At 36.5% G+C, this 24,896-nt stretch overlaps 1 protein-coding gene across 1 annotated transcript in view; it reads right to left on the bottom strand.

Annotated features, from left to right (window-relative positions):
- Positions 1 to 209: 209 nt before the first annotated feature.
- Positions 210 to 24,896, bottom strand: part of LOC127988203 (zinc finger protein 618) — a 38,037-nt gene continuing 13,350 nt past the window's right edge. Inside the window, exons 3-13 of the mRNA XM_052590825.1 lie at positions 20,707 to 20,977; positions 20,139 to 20,197; positions 18,913 to 19,039; positions 18,668 to 18,757; positions 16,768 to 16,839; positions 14,478 to 14,567; positions 12,894 to 12,986; positions 10,430 to 10,474; positions 10,050 to 10,127; positions 9,032 to 9,154; positions 210 to 8,609 (exon numbers count right to left, since the gene is read on the bottom strand). Coding sequence (XP_052446785.1) covers positions 7,078 to 8,609; positions 9,032 to 9,154; positions 10,050 to 10,127; positions 10,430 to 10,474; positions 12,894 to 12,986; positions 14,478 to 14,567; positions 16,768 to 16,839; positions 18,668 to 18,757; positions 18,913 to 19,039; positions 20,139 to 20,197; positions 20,707 to 20,944 — 2,547 coding nt within the window. The 5' untranslated portion in view covers positions 20,945 to 20,977 and the 3' untranslated portion in view covers positions 210 to 7,077. The remainder of the gene's footprint in view (positions 8,610 to 9,031; positions 9,155 to 10,049; positions 10,128 to 10,429; positions 10,475 to 12,893; positions 12,987 to 14,477; positions 14,568 to 16,767; positions 16,840 to 18,667; positions 18,758 to 18,912; positions 19,040 to 20,138; positions 20,198 to 20,706; positions 20,978 to 24,896) is intronic.

Consider the following 24,896-nt stretch of genomic DNA (forward strand, 5'->3'; position numbering starts at 1 on the left):
TATATATATATATATATATATATATATATATATATATATATATATATATATGTATGTGTGTATATATATATACACGTGCATATATATATATATATATATATATATATATATATATATATATATATATATATATATATATATAAATAGAAGTACATTTCAGTTATTGTAACATGATCAAAGTAATATAAAAAATGAATTTCAAAACAAAGTTTTTTTTGCTTGTTTGAGGATATTTTATTCACACAGCACATACTACAGGAGTAGATAGATTCTCAGAACAGCGCAGTGTACTACTGACAGTTGATAAGGAGAGAAAAAACTATCAGTCATGTTTAGAAAAATAGTGTTGTTAAAAAAGTATAAATTAGACCTACTGCTGAACAACTTAATACACAAAATCTGAGGAAAACAATAAAATAAAATACAAATAAAAAAAAGCCTGTCAAAGACAAATGTAGGCTGGAAAATACTGAAAAAAAAAAAAAAAAAAAAAAAAAAAACTCAAACAAACAGAAAAAAATATTACTAATTGAGCATCCATAAATAGTTGGGATTAAAACAGTGTTTTATACTTTCAGAGACTAGTATTTGTCAACAGAAACTTTGACTGCTGCTCAGAAGCATGTTGCATTTGACCAGTTCTCATGTTTCCTCAAAAACAATTTACACATTCGTCCAAAAAAAAAAAAAGAAAGAAAGAAAAGAAACCCTTCATGAAGTCTCACATATTCATAGACTGAGTTTATCAAAATAGCGGAAATGCTTGAATAGAAAACAGAGGTAAGATGTGTTTGGAGACTCTTTGCAAAGACAGTTTTCTGAGACATTTCTGCCCTCTTGTGGTTACGGAGAAAGACGACAATATTCAGCAGCAGCTATTTCTATTTCTGGGTCAGGTTTATCAAAGTCATTTTAACATATGAACATTTCTGCACAAGCTAGCCAGTATAATACTTTGTATTTTGGGGTATGAGAGGTAACAAGTCCGATCAACATGCGTCCCTGCTGATTTTCTCTACAGCAGATCAGTTTTGTATGAACTAAGCTAATAAGCAATTCAGGTTCTATGACGCGTACACAATGTAAATAAATACGGTTGTTACTCCTGAGGGCTTATTTTGCATTCAGAGAGATCAGAAACCTTTCCCACCTCCAACACGGGGGATGGGAGTGGGGGGGCAGGACTGGCATTTAAAGTTGGACATCAGTACGGTTATGCTGGGTACACAGCAAAATATTTTTTACATCTTATACGATTTTCAAAATGTGATAGACCACAAACATGAGGATAAAAAAAAAAAAGATTCTAGTTAACCATTTTGCTCCTATAGTGTGTGATGTGCCATGATGTCACAAAGACAGCACACCACATACAGATTTTCTGTGCAGAACCGAACACCGGTGATCACCGCGAGATGCATGCCGGTTAGAAAAGTGTCCGAGTTACGTCTGATTTGCTCTGATGTCATGCTGACGTGTTCCAAAAAACTCTCGCGACGGCGAAGCAGTTGTGTCGGATTGAGCAGTCGAGCGCAGTTGTTCTCCACCGACTGTGCTGATGGGAAACGACTGACTGACGACACAACTTCATGCTCATTGGCTGAGAATGTCAACTGATACATTTTATCTTTATTCTAAGAATTAGATTACCCATTTATTCATTTATTTATATTTACATGCGAACAAAACAAAAACAAAACACGCCTAGTGGAGTTAAGAATTAGGACATGCGTTTATTTAATTTTTCTTGTAATTAGAATTCCTTCTTGTAATTTTCACTTTATTCTATTGTATGTGTCTGTGTATAAATAAATAAATCCATTAAAAATATACATGAATGAACGGTTTAGCCATTATGCCTCTTATTATGCTATCTTTGTCCCTTTTATTATGCTTTCATTATGCAATCTTTGTGTGGTTTCATCTGAGAAGTGTCAGGGACTGTCTTAAAACAAGGGAAGAAATTCTGAAGAATGTTTACTACAAAACAGCATTGACTTGCATAGTTTGGAAAAAATGTTATGAACATGATCTGCACATGATGCAAAAACAGTGGTATTTTGATTACATCCACTTCATCTGCGATAAAAAACGTGAACGCGATGATCTCCATTGCTGACGTTTGCAGCCGACAAAACAGCGAGATTCAGGAAGTGTCAACTCTAAAGGTCTTTTATGACCCCTGCCCTTACTGCAGCCACATAGTCTTGCCTACATTTCAGGCGAGGCAAGGCACATCTCAAACAAGCCTAGAGTCTCGACTGTGAACACAGGGAATCTCGCAAAATCTTGCAAGACTTCAGAATAAGCATGGCGGACGATATGCAGGAAGAAATTGCAATGATTGTGTTTGAAATGATTTTATAAATGACAGGTATAAAAATTTGTGCTGTTGCCACAAATCAACAAGTTGATAATCTCTGCTGTCCACATCAATTTCACTTTGTGCTGCACCATGAATGCTTCCGTCTTCCATCATCTCGCTTTCTGATTGGATATTTTTTCCATTCACGTGATAATCTCCAGAGCGTGCGTGTGTGTGTTTGTCCTCGGGGTTCCCCCCACACATAAGGATTTCTGATCGTAAATATTAAACGTTGAATATTTACGATCCGCGATCTGGGAGGCTCCGACGTTCTTCCGTTCAGGTTCGGACACTCTTAACACACCTCACACCAAGGGAAAATCTGATGAGATAATCTTTAGAACCATCAAGGTAATTGGGACATAGCTAGGATTGTCGGAAGGGTGTGGAATCTTTTGGTGTGTACCCAGCATTAGGTTATGTAACAACGATCTTAAAAAGCGTCTGTATGGCGGCGCCAGACACAACATGAAGTTTACAATCTGGTATACAAAGATGTATATTACACAAATGCATAATATACAAATATATATCTCCCAAGCATTTAGTGTTCAGTACTTTTGCACATTTTTGTGAAGATGCTTACATTGAGTTATAGCGCCGTCATGGGCTAGATTTGACAGTGACGTGTGATTGACCTGAAGGCTTTGAGGTTGGAAGCGGTACATTTCTGTTTCCCGCCTTCGACTTCGTCGGGAACGAGGCATTAAAAATGCTCAAGTAGTGACAACAGCATTAACATTAGGGCTGCACGATGTGTCGTTTAAGCATCGATATCTGGATGTACAAATCCACGATAGTCACATCGCAGGATGTGCGATGTAGGCTGTCGTAGTTGATCCGTTATTCATTAACTGTACGGGCCAGCTGCTCCCCGGCTCTTGACGAATGTGATTCGCGGATTAATTGCACATCTTAACCATCATAGAGTGAAAGCTTATCATGTTTATCAAACACATTATGCATGCATTTTTAAGTCCTGTCAGATTAACAGGGCACAGACAGAGAGAGAGAAAGCGCGAGAGAGAGAGAGAGCGAGTGCGAGAGAGAGAGAGAGAGCACGAGAGAGAGATAGAGCACGAGAGAGAGATAGAGCACGAGAGAGAGAGAGATTGAGAGCGAGCAAGCGAGCCCCGGCCGCACGCTCACCGTCTTCAAACAACACTAGCGCCGTCTTGCTCTCTCTCCCTCGCGCATATTAATCAATTGACACGATGATGTCGATGTTTAAATCAATTAAAATGAGAATGTAAGTGTGCTCACCCCATTTTTGGTTGTAAGAAAAAATAATATTACATTTCATATCGCAATATATATCGTAGAAAAATCAAAAGCGCAATGTCATTTTTTCACAGTATTGTGCAGCCCTAATTAACATTAAATTAAAGTAGCTCGCTTTAGGGCTGTGCAGATTCAAAACAAAACCTGCCCAATTGCTTCTCAAAACTAGTCCAATCGCTTTTCCTTCCGGGTGATAAAAATACATGTTTTTGGCAGGGTTGCATTGGTCAAATTTGCTTTTTAAGGGCTAAATATCACGTTACTGGGATTGGGGTCGCTTTGACCCGCGGACATGAAAAACAACCTCGGACTTGGCAACACTGACAATCTACACAAAATCGATTTCAAAATCGAAGGCGATTCTTTGTTGATTTTGAAAGCGATTATGTGTAGCTTGTCCGTGAACTACAGCTCTGTGTAGTAAATGCCGCTCCACCTGAACCAGTGTTGCCAAGTCCGAGGTTGTTTTTCCATCCCAATAACGTGATATTTAGCCCCTAAATTTTCACCAAGGAAACCCTGCCAAAAAAATGTGTATTTTAACCCCGGGACGCAATTTTTATCGGGGAACCTCCTGGAATCGCGATTGGGCTAGTTTTAGACTAGTTTTGAGAAGAAACTGGGCAGGATTTGTTCTGAAAACCTGGCAACCCTGATCTGAACGCACATGCTGGACATACACTACTAATTACAGGAGCGGCTTTACTGAGGAGATGCCAATGAAAATCACATTAGATTTTTTGCACAGCCCTAGCTCTCATAGAAGAAAGCACAGGAAAAGAGGTAGGCCTATGCGTCTTGACTCATTCCTACATTTTGACCAGTCTTTCACTATGGCAAAACAAACATAATAAAACCCTAAAAACTGTATGTTGCTCACATTTTTAGTGATCTTACTGGAATACCCAAAAGCACAAAGTAGGTTATAATAAGCAGAAAAGACAACACTGCAGAGAGTGTGCTGTTTAAAAGCATCAGCGTCACAAGCATAAAACAGCAAGTGATCAACGGCGGTTTAGGTAAAATTGCACAATAACACAATGTGTCTTTGGTCGCTAATCTTTGGTCAAACATGGCGGACACCAAACAGGTTAAACTGTTGTCAAACATTTCTTGTTCACAGCCACGAAATGCCAAAATGGGAGTTTGTGGTGCTTATCATAGCAATCCAAAATTCTGTGGTGTGTACGTCAGTGTTTGGGATTAACAACCGTATTTACTAGCATGTGTGATTCTCAAACTGTCTTGTACCTACAACAACAGAGGAGTGCCTATAATGTCTATACAGTTATTCAAAGTCAGTCCCTTTCTACATACAGCAAATATTGCCGGTAACCATAGGAACAGATAATGATAGTCAATAGACTATAAAAGGATTTCAGATTTTTTTTAGGGACTGTTCATATATGTGGTGAAGACAAGAACTCTCTGGTTCCGTCCACGTCCCCTTTCACATTGGCCCATTTCCTAAATAATTAAGAATTTTGTCTCTCTTTCTCCCTCACTACACAATACCACCATTTTACATAACCTGAGAGAGGTTGACAGCCCTAAGCGCACACCTCATGCTAACCCATTTCAGTGATGTGATAGACTACTTCACTGCCATTTCAGTCCTACAGCATATATAACTCAACCCTCAAAATTTGGTTGTGACTCCTGAAAATCTGTCAATCACTATAGTTACAGAATGTGGCTAACTCTTTTATAACAGATCTGTGCTTGAACAAAACCTCAAGAGGACTGACAACAGTTTTCTGCTGTTGTTTGAATGTTTACTATTTGTTTGTAGATCTCTGCCACTTTAAAGATAAAAATAATAATAATAATAAAAAAAAAAAAAAACATTCTTATATTGTCTGCATGCATATATCTGTATAATCACACAAAGATATTCCAGGCATTACAAGACAAACTATATAATACTAAATCACATCTCTCCTTGGAAAAACTACTGCAAAATACTTTTGAAGATCATTTCTTTTTATAATGGAAGTGAAAATTGTTCCTTCTGTTTGTTTACTAGAACAATTTGAAAAGAACAGTTGTTTAAAGGCAGTGGACACTTATGAGGGCGAAACCGTTATGAGGAAGCATGAGTATTATGAGAGAACTCTACAAATCTGTTCGGAAATGGCAATTATTCATAATGACAAACTACTTTTAAAAGATACTTTGGTCCTAATCTAGGCAATGTTTTCTCTAGTTAATGTTATCGCTAATCTAATAACCTGCTGCAGATAAATGATGAAAATAATGGTAAGAGGAATCCAGTGCATAAATAAAAAACTATTTGTTTAGCTTTATCCTCTTAAAAATGCATTCAAACAATAATGCAATTAGCTGCCTCTGTTCAAGGAGGTTTGTACTGAGACAGTGAGAGACAGACAGTTTCTGCATTTCGTAGCCCTATTTTCACTTTTTCAGAAACAAGAACAGAAAAAAAAAGAAAGAAATCTGATCTACTGGACCAGAACCACACAATATCAGATCTTTCCTACTTCCGTGACCCAATGTTATTGGGGATCCAATCTTGGGGTTTAAGTGGCTGTTTCAGGTATTGCAGATTGTATTGTAGAAATAAATTATCCCAGTGAGCTGTAATAAAAAAAAAAAAAAAAAAAAAAGGCTGCTACAAAGGTGCAAGGCATCTAAGTCAGCTTGACAGTATAACTTCTGCTACGGAACATTTATTGCAACGTTATTGTGAGAACTGACAAAATGAAATAAAATAAATAATTGTAAAACTGTTTATCTATATGATCCTAGTATACATTTGAGTTCTGCTGGCCTTGCACTCCTGAGGGTTAACACACTCGTCCGGTTAACTGAGATTAGTGAATCAGGACTTACACCTCTACAAGCTTGATCTGCCCTCTGATAAACCGCAAAAGAGAGGTATCGTTCAGATGTCACAGCAAAGAGTGTTTGTGGTTTTTCTAAAGGCGTATTTGCAAAGAAATGGCTTTTTCTAAGTACCCCATTTTTTCCTTCGCTAGATGGAAAGTATGTCGTGTATGATTTCAGTAATCCATCGACTGGATTTCAGATGGATTCCACAGAACGAAAAGACAGATGGATGAACCACATACTGATTAAAACACCATCACAATTTTAAGTAGCAGTTCAACTGAAACATCGAACACACAAGTTCACGTCCGTGTCCTCGGGCAGACTGTAATCTTCATTGAGTTTCTTTTGTTGCAACTGCCTATGCCAAGCTACTATATAGTCTGAAGGGGTGTTTGTGAATTGTGAAGTTGTCAATGTACCTTCCCTTAGTAAATCTCTATCATGTGCCTCACTGATAGACACTTACTGTAAATCAGATTTTTGGAAGGGGTAATGTGAAGTGACCGGTACATCCGATTCAAAAAGTCTCCATTTCAAACAGTCTATGGTGCCATTAGCTTAAAAAGTCCTGAGCCGTCTCAAGCAAAATTACTCTTGAGGAAGACCAGCTTGTTCATCTCCTCCACAGTGACCTGCTGCTTTCTCTTCATGGCTAAGGTCTGCTCGCAGATGCTCATGCACTCTCCATGCACAGCTACAGCCGGTACAGCCAGCAACCACAGCGCTAACCTCGACAGCTTGGGGTATCTGTCCATGACTGAGCTCCAGTACTGCAACAGGTCACCTGTGCCATTAAAAAGTGGTTCACCGAGGTACTGGAACAACTCTTTTCGTACCTGTGGCTCTTCAGGATCACACGATGGCCTCTCCAATCCACAGTCCAGACGGCCACGCTTGGGTGCTGACGGTCCTTCACTATCCCGCTCATCCACAGACGTACCCCCAGAACCACCGCTTCCGGCTTCCCTCATATTAGCAGCCATGTCACACACCCTTGAGATAATGTCCTCGTGCTGGTATGCAGGGACTGGCCGCAGCTTCAGCTGTGGATCCAGGATCATTGCGACTTGATGGACACGTTCCACTTTGAAGTTCTCCTTCAGGGCTTCCAGGAAGTAGTGGCAAAGCTTACTGCCAGCCCCTGCTTCACCGGCTTTGGAGGTGAAAAGTTTTTCGAGACGGAGGTAGACGGGAAAGACGTGTTGGAGTGTGGGGCAGCGTTCCACACTCAGCTCCTGTGCTGCCTGTCTTAGTGGCGCAAGCAAACATGCAAGCGTGCCAAGCAGGTGCTTGTTCAGGCCTTGCAAGAGCGGCACAGTGCTCTTCGAACGGCCGTATGCTTCACAGGTGGCCTCAAAGTTCTCATGAACCTTGAGCAAGGCCTCTGCTACTGCATCCCAGCAGGGTGGTGTGGCAGGCTCTTCCCCAGTTTTCCCTTCATGACTGAAGCTAGTCGTCGCAACAATGTCGCGACAGGTAGCCAGAAGCTCTCCTAGTTCATGGAGCCCTCGTGCTTGCAAGCTGCGGCGACCGAGAACAGCCTGAACCGTGGCTGTTAGAGAGCAACCTGCGCAACGAAGGCCAATTCCGGTTCGACCGCAAAAGGCTAACGAAGACAAGCGCGGCTCTGTTACATACACTGTTCGGATTTCTGACATGACAAACTCTGACAGAACATTCTGGACCCAGTGGTGTATCTGCTCAGGACTCTCCCTTAAAGACGCCTCCTTGAGTCCCAGCACGTAGCGTCGGAGTTTTACACCCTCTACTTGATATGCTGTAAGCAAATAGCAGGAGTCTGGCCCTATAGTCTGGGAATGGCAGGTCACTGCAATACCCAAGGAAGAGTTGGACCCCAGGGCGCAGGTAACTTTCACTTTGACCTGATTGTACATACGGGGCAGCTGTTTTAATGCCAGCGAGCTCATATCTCCAAGGGCTTCACGAATGGAGTAGGCCCCATTACGTGAACCTGTGTCCACTAGGGTCTGCGCAAGCTTCAGGAAGTCTTTGCTGCTGAGGACGCCAAGAAGGCTGAGGTCTACGCACATTACTCTCAGCAGACGTTCAGCCACTTGTTGTCTCTCCTTTTCCGGGAGTAATCTGCTCTCTGCAAAAGCAGAAGGAGACAAATACATTAGGCTAAGTTACTTTACAAGTTAACTGATTTAACAAATGCAAGCCATCATATCATCAAAACCAATAATATAGTTAAAAACTGCAGAGAAACACATGCATGTATGAAACTTTTGCCTTTTATGAATTTGTAAATAAAACTTAAGTGCATGCTGTGGATTAATCGGAGCCATCCCTGATTTCCAAATAAATGTAGAAAGTCAGCAAAAACAACTGCATTAATTTATTTTGCAACAAATGTTAAGTTTGAAAATTTAGCAACCAAAAAGTTACTAACAACAGTAGTCAAAAAACTTAGTAACTGGATAGCTTTAATTTACTGGCCCAAGCAAATAATGTTTTGTGATTCAAGTGTGAATGGAGTCTGGTAATGCTGGAAAGAAAGAACGAACTCACGAAAAGATGGTACATGGTTCCTCTGTTGTGATGGCTGAGGAGGTTTCCACATCTGGTCCTGTGTGGCCACAGGCGCTTGGCAAGGCTTTGGAGACTCATCTTTAACATGGTTCTCATTATCAGCTAAAATTGGATTAAAACAGAAGGAGGAAAGGAAACACATGATGTACTCATTCTTGGGGAAAAGCATAGGTATTCATAAAAAAAAACAAAACAAAGAAAAACACGCTGAGGGGTGAAAACAACTTACAAACGAGAAAGATCAACTGATCAAGTTTCACACAGAATTAACAATTTTCAGATTTTCTGAGATGATTTTGACATAAAAATCTTTGGAATTTACCTGAGTAATGTAAAATAACCCAAGAGGGTTCCCAAGTACCAATAATTTTGCATGGCTTTTCCATTATGTTTTGTTATTTTTTGAGTGGGTGCGGGGATTGGGTTCATTTGAAAGAAACTGAAGTTGCAAATGTCAAGCCTGTTAAATGTTTCAATGGTGAGCCACAATTTTGTTTTCTTTTGACTGCAGAAATTTCCAAGACTTTTGTTTTGCTTGAACGTTTTGGAGCTCATTGACTTTGATAATAGGGAGCCTAAACATTTTTAAATGTATACGTCCGTGTTCCGCTGATGGAAAAATCATACGATTTTGATGTAAATTATGAACTTTTTTTTTTTTATTGCTTTTTTTTGATGACAATGAGAAAACTGTTAAACAAACAGGTATGCCGGGAGTGTGAACTTGACCAAATGAATGACAAGCAATTGTGCAGGCGTGGATTCCATGCATGCCTATGAACAAGTGATGAGTAAAGATGTTAAATTTACTGATCAAACAGAGCAAAAAGCACATGCATAATATGCAGTGCTCACAATGCATTCTGTAAATTTGTGCCCTTTGCATAAAACTGTTACCCAAGTGGTGATGCAAAGAAATAATGTAAACAAAACAGAGTGAGTCCAAATTTGGATGAGCTCACAGCTGAAAATGTTTTCATTTTCTGGGCTCACTCACCAGCATGGGACTGCATGTGCTCCAGGAGGTTGTTGTAGAACTGGAACTGAATTCCACAGGCTCCACACGAGTAGGTTTCTGGAACACAACGTCCAGTTTCTCTCAGAACACAGCAACGTTCTCATAACAGAGCGTAACCGGCTAGCTTCACACCAGAGCACTACATATAGCTAACAAATTTAGGTCAGCGTCAGGCATTCAGGCTAAAGGTTTTTTACTTAAAGGTTTTAACAAAATGGCAAGCCATGCAAATGGCACAAAATGGGCATGAATGAAGTCAGTTATGATTTACAAAAATAAATAATATGGACTATATGAAACACGAGAAGAATGGTATAAAGCAAAAATGAAAAGGTAAAATGGATTTCCAAAATACATACTCTGAGGGCTGGGACGGGAAGAATAAGTCCGGCTGTTTGGAGTATCTGGAAGATAAATAATTATCCATGAGTTTTAACCATGAGTAAACTTCCATGCAAAGGCAATAACAAATTATTAGTGCACTTAAAATTTTTTTTACTGTCATACTTTTATAGTATTTTAGTTTTAGTGAAGTAAAAGGCCTTTTATTAAAGTAGTTTTTTTTTTTTTTGGTGATTTCATTGAAATAAATTCAAGAATAACCTTTATATTTTCAGTAATATTTTAAGATGAATACTTACTGGACTGAAGCACATTAGGTTTACTTATCTTACAAATAGTTTTTTAGTACAATCGCATTAAAATCGGAGTATTAAATATGATTATCAGGGTTTTGAGGAACGCTTATTTGTTAATGTCTCAATTATTACTGTATTGCACTGCATCTTATTTGGAAACACACAGTGACAACTGATATTTATACAAACCCGATTCAAAAAATAGTTGGGAAACTGTACAAATTGTGAGTAAAAAAGGAATGGAATAATTTACAAATCTCATAAACTTATATTTTATTCACAATAGAATATAGATGGCATATCAAATGTTGAAAGTGAGACATTTTGAAATGTCATGCCAAATATTGGCTCATTTTGGATTTCATGAGAGCTACACATTCCCAAAAAGTTTGGACAGGTAGCAATAAGATGCCGTAAAAGTTAAATCTACATATAAGGAACAGATGTAGGACCAATTTGCAACTTATTAGGTCAATTGGCAACATGATTGGGTATAAAAAGAGCCTCTCAGAGTGGCAGTGTCTCAGAAGTCAAGATGGGCAGAGGATCACCAATTCGCCCAATGCTGCGGCGAAAAATAGTGGAGCAATATTAGAAAGGAGTTTCTCAGAGAAAAATTGCAAAGAGTTTGAAGTTATTATCATATACAGTGCATAATATCATCCAAAGATTCAGAGAATCTGGAACAATCTCTGTGCGAAATCACAACATGGTCTCAGGAATACTTCCAGAAAACATTGTCGATGAACACAATCCACTGTGCCATTCGCCATTGCCGGCTAAAACTCTATAGGTAAAAAAAGAAGCCATATCTAAACATGATGCAGAAGTGCAGGTGTTTTCTCTGGGCCAAGGCTCATTTAAAATGGACTGTAGCAAAGTGGAAAACTTTTGTGGTCAGATGAATCAAAATTAGAAATTATTTTTGGAAAACTGGCTGCGTAGAAGAAGGATCTGGGTACTGAAATGACCAGCCTGCAGTCCAGATCTTTCACCCATAGAAAACATTTGGCGCATCATAAAGAGGAAGATGCGACAAAAAAAGACCTATGACAGTTGATCAACTAGAAAGCCTGTATTAGACAAGAATGTGACAACATTTCTATTCCTAAACTTGAGCAACTTGTCTCCTCAGTCCCCAGACGTTTGCAGACTGTTATAAAAAGAAGAGGGGATGGCACACTGTGGTAAACAAGGACTTGTCCCAACTTTGAGATGTGTTGATGCCATGAAATTTAAACTTCTCAGGTTAAAAATTTGATATGTCATGTTATATTCAAAAAAAAAAAAAAAATTGAAATTAAAAACTTTCACATCATTGCATTCTGTTTTTATTCACAATTTGTAAATTGTGTCCCAACTTTTTTGGAATCAGGTTTGTATACATTTTATTGTAAGCAGTCTGATGCAAGTAGATCCTGTTGATTTACATTACAAACGATCTTTGGAATTGTGATGTTTGCAGTGATTAAGTGTAAATGGTGGTGTGCAAGTGGTGTAGTGTTATTTTCTGCTCTAGTGCACTTATGCGTTCTGTGTGTTAAAATTCACTGCTGTGGTGAACTGGAGGACATTGCAGCATCATATTTGAACATTTCAGGCTCACATTTAAATAGAAATCTCATTTTCTAGTCTAGTTTCTAGAAACTATGCAACTTCGGTTGTAAAGATTAGACCAGTCTTCCAAATGGTGAGCTGTCCTTTCCTCATTTAGCACATTTCTGTGTGGACTCTTTAATGAATCTGCTACAGTGCAATACAGCTTTGGCAAATTAAAGTTTGCACAACACAAACCATACAGGAGTGCACTATGAATCCTCAACCAGTGAAGCAAACAGTGTAACTCATTCATACAAGGGGTCATTATAGATATAGAAAGCATTGAAATCTACCAAAACACACAGAGTGAACACACAGTTTAGTCCTAGCACAGCGCATTACTAAACAAAACTATTTTTCCAGTAAAAACATCTATACATCCTTAAATATGATAAGAAGCAAAAGATACGCTTAATTTGAAGGGAAAACAAGTTTATTTTTCCAGTCATGTTTGGAGGTCTGTCTGCAGAGAGATGCTGCAGAGCTTTGATTGTGACAGTAAAATATCACTGCGAGCAAAGGGCAAACACTTTACGAGATTCAAATATCAAAGGTGAAAGATTTCAAAGATTTCCGTGTCTCTTACCACTTGAGTTCTGGGAATTGTTGATGTCAGCACGACTGGGCTGGCCTGCCTGGCTAGACATTTTCCCTTCCATTTTAAGACTGTAATTTCCTTCTGCAAATGCAAAAAAAAAAAAATCAAAGCAGCTTAAATAATACATATCAGTCATATCAGAAATATTAAAATGCTCATTTCGTCCTTCTTAGTGCATCATTTAAAATAAAACAGCCATTTTCCATGAATAGGGAAGAAATGGGATTTTAAAACTATTTCTCTTTGATTTATAGAAATGTTAAGCTGTTCAATAATTTATATTTATTTATTTTTGCCAAGCAACATATATTATAAAAACAATTTTTTTTCGAAGGCTCCTAAGAATGTGAATATTTTTCCTGTCTGCTGCCTTTCACATTTCAGGATAGCTTTGGTGATTGTGTGTTCATGGTGCTATCAGCCACTAGGACTTCATTTTAGGACTTCAGATCATCATTTTTCTTCACATCTAGAGTGATAAAGTCACTTGGCAGTTACTCCACAAATGACCAGTCCAGAACAGAGTGCCAATAAACAAAGATGTCAGCGTACCAGACAAGCAAAAGCCATTGAGATGAATGGGAATGCTAATGGAGAGCTTTCTCCATGCACAGGATGTAGAAACCTTTTCACATATTTCATTCTAAAAGTGTGCATAAGCTCAACGAGCTTGTGCAAAATTCCCTTACAAATTTCAGTCTGCAGAAGATATTTAAGCTTTATTCTTTAACAGTTTCTCTTTGCCCAAAAATAATCATATTTGGAGCTTACAATGACTAGCTTTACAATGCTTAAAATAATTGTATGCAAGCCCAATTGTGTACTTCATTCAGGGAAAGTGCCAGCCAACCAAATACAACAAAAGCGGTAACATATTTGAGGGTAATGATGGTGACGGCAATTATAAGCATCAGAGACGAGTGATAAATTCTTATATTGCTACATTTCTTGACACTGCCAGTAGTAGAGATTTAAAGCCTGAAATGTTTCTAATGCATAAGATTAACCGCCCAACATCTTTCACAGACAAATAATCATATGCATCCATAATTAATCAAAAAAAAAAAAAAAAACATGCTTTATTGCAATCAACCATCTCCATCTCACATCTCCCTGCAAAACCACGCGTCTCTAAAAATTCTACAGCTCATTTAGAATAATCAGTCACTTTGAAACAAATTGAAATTTAATTCTGGTAGCATCTCTACAGTCTCTCTGACCCACTTCTATATTTTCACCATACTTTAAATAGCTTTCAATGTCAACCTCGACTGCATATCCTCAATGCAGGACTAAGAGATAAATGAGAGGAGAGACGAAGGACAAAGATAATAAGAGAGACACCTCAGCAGAGCACAATAACAATCTGAGATCCTGGTCAACAGAAATTATGATCTTGGTATACTAAGTTTCATTAGATTTGTGAACAAGCTTCCGCCATTTCCATATTTAATGATTAGAGCTTCCTTTACGGTAAGTGTCTAATCTATAACTTCGACACACCTCTATTCATCTTTTGGCAGATAACTGTAATAAAAAACACAAAACACTGGTAAAGATGTGAGAACTTACTTATTGGCGCGTGAAGAGCCACATGTTCCTGATAGGGGTTGAAGTATTTGTATTGTTTTCCACAGAACTCACACGTGTAGCTTCCCGTTTCTACAGAACACAAAATACACTAATCAGTCAACACAATTTTTTTTAGCCAACCACACATTACTGCTGATAAACGTAATAATTCTGAGATTCATTTTTCCACTTGAACCATGAAGACTTATTTATATCAGATTTCCCTTTTTTTTTTAAAGCAGTTCACCAAAAAATGACATCATGATTCATTCTCATGTTTGTCCATACAGTTCAAAACTAGATCCCAATAGAGGAGAAAATAAAATAAAATATTTTTATAGAAATGTATGCAGGTTTGCAGTGACATGAATAACATGACAGAATTATTTTTCAGTGAACAATTTAAGGCAGTGATTCTCAACCAAGGGGTCACGATTTAAAGAATATATATATAACACTTTTATAATAATTAATTTTAAAAGTGTAAAAATTAAACACTTGATTTGCATTATTAAAAAAAAAATAATAATATATATATATATATATATATATATATATATATATATATATATATATATATATATATATATATATATATATATATATATATATATATATAATTATTATTATTTTATTTGTTTTGCAGTTACACTCTATTATAATAATATTTTAGAGTGTCCCTAATTCTGCAGAACTGGGAACAGGTAAAACAGGTAGAAATTAAATATATACATCTACAAATTATCCTTAAAGATGGATAGATAGATAGATAGATAGATAGATAGATAGATAGATAGATAGATAGATAGATAGATAGATAGATAGATAGATAGATAGATAGATAGACAGATAGACAGATAGACAGATAGACAGACAGACAGACAGATAGTAGCAGTGTCATTTTGATCAGCGCTGACTTTCATCAGAGACAGAAGAAAACTAAGAGCAGGGAGAGCTGTGAAGAATTCTCTCATTTGCAGCCACACAAGAGATACATTGCGAGCACAGAGACAGATAATCTGATCATAATGTTGCAGAAGCCCGGTTATAAGCACACGGGCACCTAAGCAGTATCTGACAATTCATTTGCATTATTCTTTTCAGTCTTCCTAAGTAGGGCTGGGCGATACGGCAAAAAATATTACCACTATATTCTTCTGATATCAAATGATATTGGTATTCATCACGATATTAATTTGCTATTAATGGGGAAGGAATTTTTTTCCACATGTTTGTTTCATCTTGAGAATGAATGTAAACATAACTTGTTTGTTCAGAATTAAACTCCACAGAGTAAGTTAACTTAATTTGGGGCTTTGTGAAATCGGTTTCATTTCCTCCTAAATTCTGTTTTCCATTTCATTTTTTCTGGATTCTGTGTTTTATGACTTAATATGAATTTATCAAACATGTGTCTCTTGTCTGATGAAATGAATTAAAACAACTTGAAAATTTAATGAAAATATAACAACTAATTAACCACAAAACATTGCATATCAGATGCTACACAACCAATCTGTAGAATTTAAAACATGGATGAAAACCAATATCTCGGTTTTACGAAATTCCTGATTTAATTATTATTACCTTGTGCAATAAATTTTAGTATACAATAGTAATACATTTCTATCACACTTTCTTCAAATTAAACCAGACTTTTATTTTGAGGGTTTGTTGTGAGTGAGTTTGACAATAGTTTTTCTCAAGTGAAATGCTGGTGAAGTGAGTCTCAGAGCAGCTCTGGAGATGAAGTTGATGTCCTCATATATTGAGACGGCAGATGCTGAAAATACCGTTAGCATCCTGCGTGTTTGCATTTGCGTAGTAGACGAAAGCAAAGTCCCTGTGAAGGAAAGTCTGTTCACTCGTGGGCCTTTTTTGCAACGGTTTCGAGCAGCTATTTCAGGCATCCAAGACCAAGTCCTATCTACTTGAATGGGAAAAACAGATATCTCAAAAACTGCTCGCCAAGCTCAGATTTAAAATGCATATTTCAAATCAGAAACAAAAACTGACATCATAAATGTTACTTCTTACATTCAAGTAGAGTTGAAAAACAACTACCAACGTGCTTAGTGCACACCTCAGCACACTGACTGATTCTGTGGCTTTTCGACTAATCAATATTGAGTAAAAATACCCAGAGATTATCACTGTATACACATAAATGTTATCCCAGTCTTCATATATCGTTTATCGTCCAACTCCTCGTCGGAGGTCCCATAACCTCAGCTTCTGACACAACATCAAAGTGACCGATATGAAAGAAAACCATTTTAAAAACTCTTACTTGGTCCCATTTTCTGGTAGGATTCAGTCTCCTCTTTAAGGTCTTCCACTGGTATCACATGGTCAAACGGATCTGGACAACACAACAAGAAGTAAGCCGTTTCATCTTAAAGCACAGCTGGAGTCTCAATCATGTAATCAAGACAGCATAAAATCACTGGTTCTCCCAGTGTGGGTCTTAATAACGATTTCATGACATTAGAGATAGCAATGTTATGCATTAGTATTTTATCATTACAAATAGTGGAACAGTATTAAAGAATGAGACGAGGATTTTGTGAGGAGTTTTGGAGGGTATAATGAATCGATAGCTCCTCAAACACCATCTTAGAAAATTCACCTTTCAGTAAAATGTCACCAGTGTTATTGCCGCTGGAGTTACAACCCGTGCATCATTTGTGAAATAAAATAAATCAAAGAAACATCAAGTTGTTCTTTGTGATTAGTAATAAATGTCAAGTTGTTTATAGATTTTATGGGGAAAATGTTTTGTAGGATCAAGATTAATCAAGAGAAATTATTGAGAGTGTTTTTTTTGTTTTGTTTTTTTGGCTTATTGTTCATTAGGGACGTCTTTGGTCAGAGTACTATTGAAAATGTAAAAAAAAAAAAAACAGATTGCGTCATATTTTTTTCTCCCCACAAATATTATACAAAACAGGACCTGAAACTTTTTATTTTTTCTCTGATAAATGATCAGTGCTCAACCTTCAGAAAATGTTGACTGTTCATTTTAGATGTAACAATTCAATTCAATTCAAGTTTATTTGTATAGTGTTTTTTACAATACAAATCATTACAAAGCAACTTTACAGAAAATTACAATTCACTCAACTCGCGATTCGATTCACAATTTTGATTTCACGGTTCAATTCGATCCATGTTTTTTAAGACAGATTATAAATTAAGTGTCCTTTTATTATTGCTTGGACAAAATGCTGTACGTTTCTTTGTGAAATTGAAATATAGCTATAATAATATACTAATATAGCACTTCCGTATTATTGCACTTTTGTTGCTTCTATTGTCCTCATTTTTAAGTCGTTTTGGATAAAAGTGTCTGCTAAATAACAAAATTAAAATATAATGTAAATAACAAAACTAAATTGAAATTTAAAACAAGCCCCTAATCAAATAACACAAATAAAATACATATTTTCATATAAATTGTCTGTGCTCTTTCCATTTAAAATGAGAGGAAACCACTGGATTTTAATCATGAGCCAAACAATGATCCTGCATACATGCAACTTGAGCAGTTTTTAATCTAAATTAGATTGCATCATTTTGAGATTTGAAAGAAGCAGCAGTTGTAAGTGGGATAACCCTAGCTTACATATTTTTAACGAATAACGCTTGCAATTATTTTTTTTATTTTTTTTTCTCGTTTAACACATTAAAAATATTTAATGCAATTAACAAGGGTTGGAGCTAGGGTTGGCCAACCCACTTACAACTGCTGCTTCGGTCTCTTTTTTTCTTGACAAAAAATGTGTTCATTTGGACGCAGAATGACTATTTTGACAGCACTACTACTGAATGATAGGAAAATGTATAATATTGCATTCATAATAATTAATCTAGTACATCTATTATTAGCTTATCAACTAAAATATTAAATTTGTGCACATAAAATATTAAAATATGTCATGGGAGTACCCATTTAAGTAATAAGTAAAGGAACCTAAGTAATGGTACCCAAAATAAGTAATGGTACTCATTTGTACCCTTTTCTGTGGAAAGTGCCTTGAAACATTATTGAGTGATTTAAATGAAAACTTGTGATCAATTGACAGCAACAACCATGTGTATACTGAAACAAACAAATAAAATGAAATATATATTTTTTAAATCACACAGAGTTTGGATATATTCCAAATCAAAAGAATACCCAGCCTCACCATCCACTGCATGGAGGTCTCTGTGCTCCTGAAAACAGCTGTAGTACTTGTATTTTTTCCCACATACGTCACACGTATAGCGGAAAGAACCTGGATTAGAAAACAAAGACTTGTATGAACAGAAGCTTGAGAGATCATTATGTGATGAAATGTTGGGAAACAGAGAACAAAAGTTTTACTCACTCAATTTTAAAAATCCCAGGTCAATTACACAAAAATCTGTCCCATGAATAAATGCTACTCACTATTGATTCCCAGAGATGCTCCTTCTCCAGAAGCAGCAGCCTCAGTCTCTGAACAGAAAGAAACCACACACAATGCAAACAGATATATAAGTTGGTATTGAAATGTGTCAAATTTGATGATTCTGTTCTTGATTTGGATTTCAACTCCTTAATGATTCTTTTCCAGTTCAATGCTTTTAAGGAAGCATTCATCACCCAATAACTATACTTCCATTTAAAGGCTTTTAAAACCGTATATTTTAATGTTATTCAAAAGAAAATCTATGCTTCAGTTCAACAATGCAGCAACCAAAAAACATAATTACTGTTTTTTTTTTGTTTTTACATATTTAAAAAAAAAATGACTAATGATCTATGATGGCATTGAGTATAATTCGATTTTCACAGTACATTTTGAAGTCAAATGTTGGTTTTAATAATGAGACTGAGATGCTGTTATCCTCCAGGTGGATTTACCAAAAAAAGAACAAAAAAAAAAGGGTTTAGAATGGCAGAGGTTTTGTGAAAAGGCAGTAACACCAATGAGAAATGATTACAGATGAAAATTTTATAAACTGATTGTAGGAACACCAGATCAGCCGTTAAAGCTGCACACGGATGGTTCTTTGATGAACAGATAGTCTAAACTGAACAGTATTGTTATGAATCAGAAATAGGCAATTATGAATGTCTTTACAGTATTTTTTTATTAATTCTGTGCATCCTTTGGGGATTTAAGTGTCGACTACATTCAAAAACAGAAAGTTTGAATGCATGAGTGTATGCACTAATATCCTCCCTTTATTTAATTACTCATTAAAACTAATTGATCATTTATCATTTCAGAACTCCAATTTAATGGTCTATCTTTAACTGCATCAGTCATTTCTACATATATTATACAAAACAGAAACTGAAACTTTTTTTCCCAAAAAAAAAAAAAAAGCTCAGTGCTCAACATTGAGAAAATGTCAACTGAGAAGTAATATGTTGGAGATTGAACAACGTTTTTATTTTATATGAGGTTTTATTTGACTTATACAGATATAAATGTGCAAACCTCAAACTGTCAATATAACAAAAAAATGGGACATGTCTAAAAACAGTACCATTCATGAACCAGTTTGATTGATTCAAGCAGTAAAAAAAACAACCATCTTATTCAGATTCAACAGGTCAAGGATTCTCAAATCTGGCCCACAAGATGCCCTTTCCTGCAGAGTTTCACTCTAACCCTAATCAAACACCGTCTGAAAGCAGTTGTAGTACTTGTACTTTTTACCACATACTCCACAAACGTAAGAGCCTGTAAGAGAGGAAACGGGTGAGATTTGATGATTAGCCCTTCCTGACAAACATGACACTGAAGATAAAGAATTACAGAAGGTGGAGACTTCAACTTGACATCGCAGCACATGAAAAGTCCCCCCCCCCCAACATATTAGTACATCAGGATTGACATTTCACCACAACATGATGTAAAAAAAGTTCATATTTTTTATTTGTTGACTGAATAAAATTATTACCATATATAAAGTGCATTCATCAATAAAATGAATTAATTTCATTAACAGAATCAAGTTCATATAATACATATAATTTAAATAATTAGAATGGTAAAGTTCCATTTTTTTAATATTAGTTAACATAAGCAAGCAATGAACAATACTTCACCAGCCTTTATTAATCTTAGTTCATGCTAAATTCAACATTTACTTTGACATTTTTTTGTATTATTTGAGAATGTTTTATGAAGTTATAAGTAAAAACATGACATAAATGCTGAATCTGTACATTATGTACAAGAGCCTTCACCTTGTGTTTGAGAGTTGCGAGAGCTTCCCAAAACAACGCAGATCTCCGCGGGATTGTTTCCGTCACTCGCTTTGCCGTTACTGGCCACAGACTCGGGGGACGCCACCTCGGTCTTCACGCTCACTGAGGGCAGCTTTGGAGACGTTGTTGGGACCGCCTGTGTTGCTCCAGCCTCTGTGGGGACAACAGCCGTGTCCTTGGGCTCCTGGCTGGGGTTCGGCACCTCCTGACAACTCATGACTCCACGTCTGCTCAGCAGCAGCTAAGGGAACTGCAAATGACAAAACCAGCAAAGGGTAAATCATTCTAATATGTGCATTATATTTAAATATATGTGTATTTGTACATTTATCATATGTTTAAATGTATAATATTAATAAAACTTTGTGTCTTCGTATCAGAGGTTAACTATTAGAGAACTATAAGAACAACTTTAGAGAAGAACAAGAACCAGTCATAAATTCAGAGACTCCATACCGCAGCCTAACTCAATTTAACACAGAATTTAGTAACGCCGAAGAAGTGTTTTAAAAGCGTACAGTATTTGGCTTCTGTGTGGGAGACATTCATATAAGTGCAGAAGAGCAGAGATTTATGTTTAGGAGAATAACCACAAATGCTGTATATAATAACTCTCTGCGGAGAAATAAAGTCAGCTTGATGCATATGCACTGCAGTCTATAGAGTGTGTGTGTGTGTGTGTGTGTGTGAGGAAGTGTCTGTATCTACCAGGGGTGTTTTCTACAGAAGCCCTGAACTGCAATATGGAGAAAAAAAAAATAATTCTGGTGGAATTATTTTTTTATTTTTCTCTTACATTATTCCTGAACCTATGCCCAAATATTTATTTATTCCTTTCTCTCAATGAAAGTTTCAAAAACTTTTCCTCTCTTCAAAGCTTCAAAGAGAAACACAGAGAGCGAGCGAGCAAGAGAGAGAGATAGAGAGAGCTTGTAGCTTTCAGTACTAACCCCGGCCACCAGGTGCCACTATATTTTGGTACTGCATGTTAAATATTAGCTGGCTATCTTTTTTCCCTCTGTCTCTATTCTGGTACCGTCTCTTGGGGGGGGGGGGGGGGGGGGGGATAACAGGGGGGCAGGGTTTCATATTTTATTGAAGCATCCCTGGGCGCCACCATTGGCTAGCGGACCCCCACCTGCTATTAGCATCCCATTGACTCCCATTCATTTTGGCGTCACTTTAATAAATAAAAAAAAACAGACTCATCACAAACGGGATTGAGCAATGCATGGATCACTTGTTTTTTTGTTTTTTGATTTTCTTACACAACTGTCCAACGGCAGAAAATAAAGATGCTTACAGCATAACATGAATGTGAGGGGCAGGGTTAACTAAAACTTAATATATATATAAAGCTATTAGCAGCAATTCTAAAAAGGTTTAACCTGATGGACCAAAATAAATAAAAGTGGAAATTAAATTATACTGACAAAAAAAGTAAAAATATAAAAAAAACTTTAAAAATCAAATAAAAATAAATCATAATTTGAAATATAAAGAAATCTATAATGGTATCTCGATCCTCTAACAGCACTGGTGAGGAGGGGATGAATTCACAGGACAGAAGTCAGTGCCTCTATCACACTTCACTGTGCCATAATTGTGATGATGCACACCTGTCATGCCTGCACATGGGCGAGTGAGTCAAACACACTGGTGGAAATGAACAGACCAATTACAAAGATCTCAGCACTTTGATCACTTCCATCAAAGCTGCCAATCTGTGACTGTGATCATCAGTGTTCCTCATGGTGACTGTTCAGAAGAACCAAGCGCCCCAAAATAACATTCTAGGTTATTATTTTTTTTTTTTTACAACCATAAAATAACGTTCCCAGAATGTTGTAAGGTGGTTATTTTTAACCTAAAAATAGCTTATGCAGAACGTTCCCTAATGATTATTCTTAAGTTAGTTTTATAACCCTGTAAACTATCTTTCCAGTGAAATGTGCAGATGCTTTTGTGTACTGACCACAGAGCCTTGAAATATGTTTAATACAACATTTACTAAAGTACAGAAATTAATGGTCATTTCGTTTTACTGTCTGACTGACTTGTTGGTTGATCAGTCTCTTTATTGAAAGATTACTTCAATTCAATGCAGTAATGAGAGTAAATATGATTTTAGACGGATAGGCCAAGCCTAGCTGAAAATAACATTATGTTGATCGAGAAGTCTTTGTTTACAGATCAAGAGAAGAATGTCCCGCTGTACAAACTGTACATTTCAGTGATAAGAAATTAAATGTGAATAAATGTTATTTCATAAACCATGAATTGAGTTGAAGTCATTTTTATTTGGTGCACAATCTGGGTACCCTCTAATCTTACACATTAATGGACAAATTTAACCTTATTTAATTTAAAAACCAAGATATGTTTTTTTTTTTTTTTTTTTTTTTTGGAATACTGATTATGCATTTATACAGATAATTTCCATGCCGCTTCTACTGTACTGCGTTGCGAGTGTGCTGGATGATTACTGATGTACAGCGGGGGAATCATTTCAGAGTAAAGTGGTTCTGGAAATGTTCTGGGAACCAAAAATTGTTAGCTGGGTTGAGCAACAAATTGGACACTAGATGGTCCAACTTGGTTTTAAAGTCAGCCTATTCTTCCATCACAAGTAGAGTACAGTGCGGATAGCAGCTCTTAATTACAGTGATGTCCATCAGAAGCAGAGCCAGGAGGCATTGTTAGTGTGCACAGGTACGTTCTTTCACGGATTCGTTTTGAAAACCAGCTCCAAACTGCGGTAACTATGAGCAGAATTTCAACACTGTCATCTAATGAGAATTTATTACTCTCAGGCTATTTCAGGAGATGACTGGGAGAGATTAGGCTGACAGCCCTAGTTTCCTTCAACCAGAACACACAGACACGTTTCCGTCACAAAAAAAAAAAAAAAAAAAAAAAAAAAACACTGTGAAAAAATTATTTTTATTTTATTTTGTTTTTTACTATTTTACATTTAAATGGAAGTGGTGAAACAAAAGGACAAATCTACTCTTAAATTTAATCTGAGTGGGCAACTCAAAAAAGCCTTTTCAATTTATATGCTAATGATCTCGGAATTAAAATTTAATAACTGGGAGATATTGAAAAGCATACTTGAATTATACAAAAAATAAATCCTGAAAGAATAGACTAAAATTAGAAATTCGAGGCAGCACGCAGGCCAGCGCTGAGCCCTTAAACACTTATGATTACATTTTTTATGGAAATCAAAATTGCAAAACAAGCAAGAGATGAAGAGACTGAACCTGCTCCATTGTGCTGCTATAAAAACTGAAGAGAGATTTCTTGTGTTCTGGATCAGGGCATATATATATATATATATATATATATATATATATATATATATATATATATATATATATATATATATATATATATATATATATATATATATATAAATAAACCATTCAAATAAATCATTACAGCTCCACAATTTAGTCTGTTGTGTATGCATTACTTGTTCTATTATTCAGTGTTTTTTTATTTTTATACATGTATTAATTCATATTAGGGTCATTTATCATTTATTATAATATAAATGCTTCATTTTTAATCATTGCATTGATAATTACATTCCCTGCCTTTTCACTGAGTTGGATGTTCTATTATTTCCCCCGGAGCTTTAATCGTCCGATACTCTCTAATGTCCAGCAGAGATCAGGGGCCTTAATATTTGCTGCGTTGAATTCTGGCTGTTACTTCATGAATTTTATCCCACCTTATAACCTGTGCTGTAATTATTTTATGTGCACGAAGACAACGGAGACACTGCAACCACGTACACTACAAATAAGAGATACATGATCGACTGATGTGTCATTAAATGCGATTGGAAATCAGAGAACCAAACGAGTCATAGGAAGAGACTTCAGTCGATTAAACAGAGTATCACCACAGTGTGCATACTAAATGTCTAAAGGTGTATGAGATTTAGCAAGCACCACTAATAATAAAAAAGTGAGGAAATATACAACAATCTTAAATCTGCCCAAAACCGCCAACCCTTCACAGTATCGGAGCAAAAAGTCCCACAATAAAAGAAGCCATCAAGAGAGGCCTACGGCATCTCGAGTGTCACTATGAACCAACCGCATGCACACTTCAGAATAACTTATGACAACAGTTCTGTAGATGGGCTACAAAATGAC

The sequence above is a fragment of the Carassius gibelio genome, chromosome A5 (assembly GCF_023724105.1).
Source record: "Carassius gibelio isolate Cgi1373 ecotype wild population from Czech Republic chromosome A5, carGib1.2-hapl.c, whole genome shotgun sequence".
In the NCBI taxonomy this organism is placed as follows: Eukaryota; Metazoa; Chordata; class Actinopteri; order Cypriniformes; family Cyprinidae; genus Carassius; species Carassius gibelio.